Raw genomic sequence first — 6,564 nt, 5'->3', positions numbered from 1 at the left:
CTAGGGGGTAAACGCAGCCTCTCACTCACCTGGCACAGAGTCGATGCTCACGGAATGATGCGTGAGGGGGAGAGTGAGTGAGTGAGTGAGTGAATGAATGAATGAGGAGGGCAGGAGGCGGAGCCCAAGTTGCGCATGGAAGGGGAGTGGGGTAAAATAATCAAGTTTATAGACGGCCCTCTTTAAAGTTACTAATGAGCTTGCCTTCTCTTTCCTTAATTTCCCCTCCCAGTGTGGTCTTTTCCCCGCCCCCAGACATGAAAGGGAAGCAGGTCACAAAGCCTTTCGGATTATAAAAGAAACACTTGCTTCTCACAAGGGGAGCAGCAGACTTACTCTGTACTAAATGCCAGGATAAGCCTCTGGCTGGGCCTCGACTGTGACCCTCTGGCCTCTTTCTACAGCGCTGCCTGGATGGACTGGCCTATCTCTGCTGGATTCCCGAAGTGCATTGTGTAAAGACAGCAACTCAGGTCAGGCTAAAAGCTCAAGTGCGCGCGCGCGCGCACACACACACACACACACACACACACACACACTATTCTGGAAGGAAGAGGGAGAGAGGGAGCAGGGAAAGGTCAGAAGGGGGCCCAGAGTCTTCAGCACACAGTGTGGGTGTATCACTGTGGCCAGGAACAATTCGCTTCTCTGCCTGCATTACTTTTTGGGAAATGGGAGAGCTGAGGCTCAGTGTAGGCAAACTGGGTCCAGTCAGCAGGGAAGCCATGAGCTCCACGGTTTAGGGGAGGAGTCCGGTGCTTAAGGAAGCTATCACGTGGAAGATCTCCCTGCCCTCCTCCTATTGGTCTGTATTGGTTTTTCTCCTTCACCAGTGGAGGCTTTTCTTCTCCCAGGAAGAATCCAGAATAGTTCAGACAAGCGTCAGGTCCGCCAGAACCGGGGAAAACAACGTGTAGGGTTTGATTTAAAGGGCTTTTAAATGGGGTTTGGGAGATCCAGGTAGATTAGAATCTTGACTCTGCACTGGCTATGCAAGACAGAAATTCACCTTTCAAAACCTCTGTTCCCCAGTCTATGCGGTAAGAAGTTTAGATTAGCTGATTTCTAGGGAGATTTTGAGCAGGCATGATTCAGTTCCATGAAGGGATGTGGGACAGGACTGCACCAAGAGGTCCTATAGATTGCATTCTTCAGTTCCCCTACTTCCGCTGGAGAATAGAGGAATCTGCTTTCGCTGCACACTAGGAGATTTACCTGGAGAACAAATGGAAAGCAGGCCAGGATCCTGGGTGAAATGTGGCACATTTGAGGAGACTTCAACTTCCCTTGCCCTCCAAGTGTGCACTTGGAAGGGGGAACGAAGGAGGGGGAAGCTGGCAAGGTGGGTGGAGAGACAGGGGAGGGGCAGGAGGCGGAGCCCAAGTTGCGCATGGAAGGAGGGGTGGGATAAAATAATCAAGTTTATAGACGGCCCTCTTTAAAGTTACTAATGAGCTTGCCTTCTCTTTCCTTAATTTCCCCTTACAGTGTGGTCTTTTCCCCACCCCCAGATATGAAAGGGAAGCAGGTCACAAAGCCTTTCGGATTATAAAAGAAACACTTGCTTCTCACAAGAGGAGCAGCAAACTTACTCTGTACTAAATGCCAGGATAAGCCTCTGGCTGGGCCTCGACTGTGACCCTCTGGCCTCTTTCTACAGCGCTGCCTGGATGGACTGGCCTATCTCTGCTGGATTCCCGAAGTGCATTGTGTAAAGACAGCAACTCAGGTCAGGCTAAAAGCTCAAGTGCCCACGCGCTCGCGCACACACACACACACACACACACACACTCAGCCTCCTTGGGACAAGATAAAATCTTAGCATTCCCCTCTCCCCAATTAGGTCTCTGGGAGGCCTAAGGCTTCAGGTGCAAGGCTCAGATAACCCGCAGTGTCTCTCCAACTCTGGGATGCCAAAGACCTCACTTCCCTTTTCTGGTGTTCACAGAACAATGAGAAAGTACGGGTAGCCTGCAGAAAGATCTCTCCATTCATGGCCCCCAGGGGTGTGGGTTCTGAGAGGTGGGACCAGCTGCCAGGCCCTTTCTCCATTGGTTGAGCTCAGCAGGTAACCTGAAGCTTTGCTGAGAGGTGCATAAATAAAGAGTGAAACTAGTACCACCTCCTTGAAATGGGCTGAGTCCCTCTTGCTCACCCTTGACTTGGAAAAACCAGTTTCTCTTTTATTGTCTGTTGCTAATCTCTATTCTAAAAATTCAGCTCAATTCTCAACCATACTCCAAACTCTCTCCTTTCCAGCTGCCTTTACTCTCTCTCCTTCAATTCCACTTTCCTCTGCTTTCTTTTTTTTTTTTTTTTTCAGACAGGGTCTCACTTTGTCACCCAGGCAGGAGTGCAGCGGCTCAATCTTGGGCTCACTGCAGCCTCAACCTCCCAGGTTCAAGCGATTCTTCTGCCTCAGCCCCTCAAGTAGCTGGGACTACAGGCACACACCACCACGCCTGACTAACTTTTTGTATTTTTTTGTAGAGGCGAGGTTTCACCATGTTGCCCAGACTGGTCTTGAACTCCTGAGCTTAAGCAATCCACCTGCCTCGGCCTCCCAAAGTATTGGGATTACAGGCGTGAGCCACCGCATCCGGCCTCATGTTCTTTTTCATTAAAGAGAGAAATCAACTATTCAGGACCGGCCCCCACCTTTCCTCAGGAGTCATTTCTGTTCTGCACAGGCCTGCTGAACTGGGTGCTTTATATAGGGTAAGTGTTACTCATTTTTTGTTCCCTGTCCTCAAGTCTTAGGGGCAAAAGAAACATCAAGATTTGAAATTCCTTTTCTTCTTCTCATCTGCATGGCTGTAGCCATCTCTTTGTTCTGCATTATCTTATGACAAAAGAAAAAATTCTTATTTTGAATCAAACTCAAAGCTAGGTCCTGATATCTCAAGGTACAGGTACTCGTACTTAAAGGTGAGTCTGAAATCTGTGGATTTGAGGAGCTCTGGAAAAACAAAGATGAGTGGCTAGATCAGGGGGCTCATTGGGCAGGAAGAGGAGACTGGAAAATGCCATATTCACTGCAAGTCAATTATCAACTTCCTCCAAGGCTAAAATAGCTGAACCTGCTGCATTTTAAACCAATCCTCAGCCACTTTTGTGTTTTCTCAAGGATTTCCAGGGATCCCAGGCAGTAAATCCTGCTGATAATAGGAATTGGTGTGATAAGGTGGGTGCTGAGCAGTTTAAGCACCAAGACTGTAGCTCTGTCTGGTTTTGTGGAGATTTACTCAACTAGAAGAACAGAGATTTGGCTGGTTTTTCAGTCCTGGGGTGCAGGGTGCAGCTATACTGGAAAATTTAGGACCTGGTTTCATTCTCTGAGTCTCATGTTCAAGTTGTTTTTAATGTTATGAAGACACTTGGGACGTAATCCTGAGGGCAGCTGGGGGGAAGAGAGTGGTCACTGGATGGACTTACCCTGTAGCGAGCCCATGCATGGTTTGTTCTCTGATGGTGCATGTGCTTGGCTATAGACCCATGTAACCATGGTGAAGGCCACTGGGGGATTCAGTTGGCAAAGGCATAGTGGGCAGAAGAATCTTGAACACAGAGTCCAGATCAGGTCAAGTCTCCTGATACAGGTTCTGACTCATGGTTTTTTGTCTCTGCCTATAGCAGCTACAGGTCTGTAAAGCAAGGGTAGAGTGATAAGGGAAGAACTCACCTTTTTGGGGCTCTCTGACATTAATGCCACCTCTCATTTGCTTTTTGCAGGCACTGTCATCTCTCAAGTACCCATCGTGGAGGGTACGGACCCCACATGAGGGTGAGGCTCTCTGCACACTCCAGAGTGAGGACTTTAATAATCTAGTGGACTGTACATGTTGGGAGGGGAAGAGCGGGGTGCCGAGGGTCTGGAGGGAGAAGAATTGACTTCCCCTTTTGCTGTTGGAGTTAAGCAGAAATCTAAAGAGAAGGCAAAGAATCTTGCCTTCCTGGCATCATTTCCTCCTACCATCCCAGGCCATCATTTATTTATTACAGCCAACAGACTGGCCTCTTTCTTCCCTTTGACTGGGAATGGGTCAAAGGCAGTGCAGGAGGAGTATCTGGTCCAGATAATTCACAAGCAGGGTGCATTTTCCTGTCATTATTGAGAACTGTGAGTGTTTATCAAGGAGGCAGAGTGGGAGAAGATGAACCAGTCTTCTTCCCCTCACTACCCAGATTTCTGCCTCCCAACAAGCCCCGTGTTCACCCTGGCAAAGAGTCTTTACATTCAGACCAAGGAGAGTGTGACTCCTTCTCAGCACTAGCCAGAAACCTCAAGCCCTTGCTTAAGGGCCTTTTTTAGAGAGACCCAATGCCCAGAAGGCTAGATGCGTGGGGAGGAGCCACATGCGAGAATCTGCCTCCCTGCTTCAGGTCAGAACAAGCCCCAGGAAGAAAGTATTTCAAACAACAAGGTGCATCTGCCCCAACCCATCCAGCCTGCATGTTGGTGCTGAGAACAGCCTTTTATGGGGCTTGCACTAAGCCATGGGCATGTCTGAACACAACAAGGAAGAGGCCAGAACAGCAACTGCATGCAAAGGGTTGATGGGCATTTCTTTTAAGAGAGGGCAGAAAACTCTTAGCTACTTTGCGTCCTTCCTGTTTGACTCAGTCTATGAAAGCCAGGTTAGCTTTCTTTCTTCCTCCCTAAATCCTCCATCCTCATGCCCAACAAAGAAATAGTTGAATCATTTTCCAGGCACATCTGGGGGAGGATGTGGGGCCATTGGAGGCTGTCCTTCCTAGATAAGTCTTTAGGAGTGAGAACAAGGAGTCTTACCCTCCTCTGTCCACCCACTCCCATGAATGGGCCTGGCTCCAGCCGGGAGTTGTGGTTTTTCCTGAGCTCCTCACCTATCTCTTCTGGATTTCACACTGGCAAACAGGGCTGCAAAGTGCTCTTCATGCTCTTTGGACAGTGCCTTGTGGAGAGGAATGCCCATGCCCCTGCATTCCACGGCCTTGGTAAGCAAGCTCAGAGTAGCTGGATTTTTCTAAAGCAATTGCAGAATACCTGCTTTTTCTCTGTTTCCTCTAGAAAGGACCAACCACCTCGAGCTCAGTTATGGCACACACAGTGGGACCTAGACAAAGGGAGAGGGTGACCAGCATCCCAACTAGGTAAACACAGAGGAGGTTCCACATGGACTTATCTGGGTGGCTGCTTTGAAAATGAGAAACAGTCAAGAGTCGCTGGCCCCACAGACCCATCTCCCCAACTCAGCACTGTCTATCTGTGCAACAGGTGCAAGGATGTGTTGAACTAGCTCTCTGCAGCCTCATTGGAGGATGTGATCCTTTGGGAGGGGTAGGAGTATTCAGGTCCTCGACATCTCCCAAATGTGTGATTCCGGGATGCCAAAGGCCTTTGGCCAGGTAATACAGTGTCCACAGGCTGGGGGTGACATGCATCCCCACCCTCTGAGAAAAAGATCCTCAGACAATCCATGTGCTTCTCTTGTCCTTCATTCCACCGGAGTCTGTCTCATACCCAACCAGATTTCAGTGGAGTGAAGTTCAGGAGGCATGGAGCTGACGACCACGAGGCCTCGGCAGCCACCACCGCTGCCGCCACCACCACCGCCGCCGCCGCCGCCGCCGCCGCAGCAGCAGCAAGAGTAACTCTGACTTAGGAATAGAGACAGCCGGAGAGAAATGTGATCAATGAAGGAGACATGTGGAGTGTGCGTGCTTCTTCAGAGGGACTGGTGATGGGCAGACTGGAAAAAGCACTGCAGATGGGAACATTAATCTTTCTTTTCTAAAATTGATGCTATGAAAATTTGCGTTTTCTGTAACTTGTAAAAACTAAAAGTTGCTTGTCTACTGAAAAGCTTCTCTGCCTCTATGTTTTATACCATCGGATGCCAACTCCCAGCCTTCTAAGCCACCTCCCCTTTAGGCTAAAACTGAGACATGAACTTGAAAAATTGACACTGGCTTCCTCTCTCTTTGAGGTCCCCAGGCAGGTGGCTGGGACACTATTTGCAATCAGCAAGGAAACCTGCTGCCCTTAGACTCCCCACAGAGCAAGCAGAACCTGCAGAATGGGGTAAAAATACTCTATTAAAGATTTTTCAAACCCATTTACATTGTAATAAAGTAAATGTAAATAAGAATTAAGTGAAGACAGATTGCAGATATTTCCGATGCTATACAAGATGTATCTCATAGTATGGGTGTAAATTCTGCAAAGGTTAATGCAGTTAAACATATTTGACACAAAAATGTCAGATCCAACATTAATCATTCACCAATTGTAATTGCCTTTCTATGGGTCTCTTCTCCCCAAGACCTATGCTTAAAACACCAGGCTTGGTAGAAATCTGGGAGGAAAAAAGCAAATAATACCTCTCAGCTGTCAGGGTCTATGATATGCTTTGATAGATTTAGCACTGATTTCATTCTCTTTACAATTCAGTGTGATTGGGTGTGTGTGTGTGTGGGTGTGTTACTCCATGTTTCTCCTTTAAGGAAGGAGAAGGTGTGGAACAAGAGAAAGTTCCTAAGTCTGAGGGAAGTCCAACCCAGTTATGAAGGGAATGCCATCCA

General features: G+C 48.3%; 1 protein-coding gene across 5 annotated transcripts; it reads left to right on the top strand.

Annotated features, from left to right (window-relative positions):
* The first annotated feature begins 1,518 nt into the window (after positions 1-1,518).
* Positions 1,519-6,022, top strand: LOC129017332 (uncharacterized). 5 transcript variants are annotated; one of them, XR_008495054.1, is made up of 5 exons: positions 2,656-2,718; positions 3,733-3,784; positions 5,051-5,133; positions 5,258-5,388; positions 5,512-5,620. XR_008495054.1 is itself a non-coding variant. In XM_054457791.2 (4 exons), exons 2-4 carry the CDS (start codon positions 2,608-2,610, stop codon positions 5,643-5,645), a joined length of 321 nt encoding a protein of 106 aa, XP_054313766.1. In that variant the 5' UTR covers positions 1,519-1,729; positions 2,491-2,607; the 3' UTR covers positions 5,646-6,022. The 5 variants fall into 5 exon arrangements, 3 of the variants coding, with proteins under 3 accessions (XP_054313766.1, XP_054313775.1, XP_054313756.1); XM_054457791.2 differs by lacking the exons at positions 5,051-5,133; positions 5,258-5,388 and adding an exon at positions 1,519-1,729 and having other exon boundaries at positions 2,491-2,718; positions 3,733-3,808; positions 5,512-6,022; XM_054457800.2 differs by lacking the exons at positions 5,051-5,133; positions 5,258-5,388 and adding an exon at positions 2,126-2,398 and having other exon boundaries at positions 2,491-2,718; positions 5,512-6,022.
* The last annotated feature ends 542 nt before the right edge of the window (positions 6,023-6,564 follow it).

Source organism: Pongo pygmaeus, chromosome 1 (assembly GCF_028885625.2).
Source record: "Pongo pygmaeus isolate AG05252 chromosome 1, NHGRI_mPonPyg2-v2.0_pri, whole genome shotgun sequence".
Taxonomy (NCBI): domain Eukaryota; kingdom Metazoa; phylum Chordata; class Mammalia; order Primates; family Hominidae; genus Pongo; species Pongo pygmaeus.
The sequence above is the reverse complement of the archived record's forward strand: the minus strand, read 5'-3'. Positions and strand labels throughout refer to the sequence as shown.

What these genes read in the sequence shown, in the direction of transcription:
- LOC129017332 (XM_054457791.2), top strand. Translation starts at nt 2,608, where the DNA reads ATGTTCTTTTTCATTAAAGAGAGAAATCAACTATTCAGGACCGGCCCC. An exon ending in AACTGGGTGCTTTATATAGG is followed by an intron (nt 2,719 to 3,732) that starts GTAAGTGTTACT and finishes TGCTTTTTGCAG; the next exon opens with GCACTGTCATCTCTCAAGTA. An exon ending in GGCTCTCTGCACACTCCAGA is followed by an intron (nt 3,809 to 5,511) that starts GTGAGGACTTTA and finishes ATACCCAACCAG; the next exon opens with ATTTCAGTGGAGTGAAGTTC.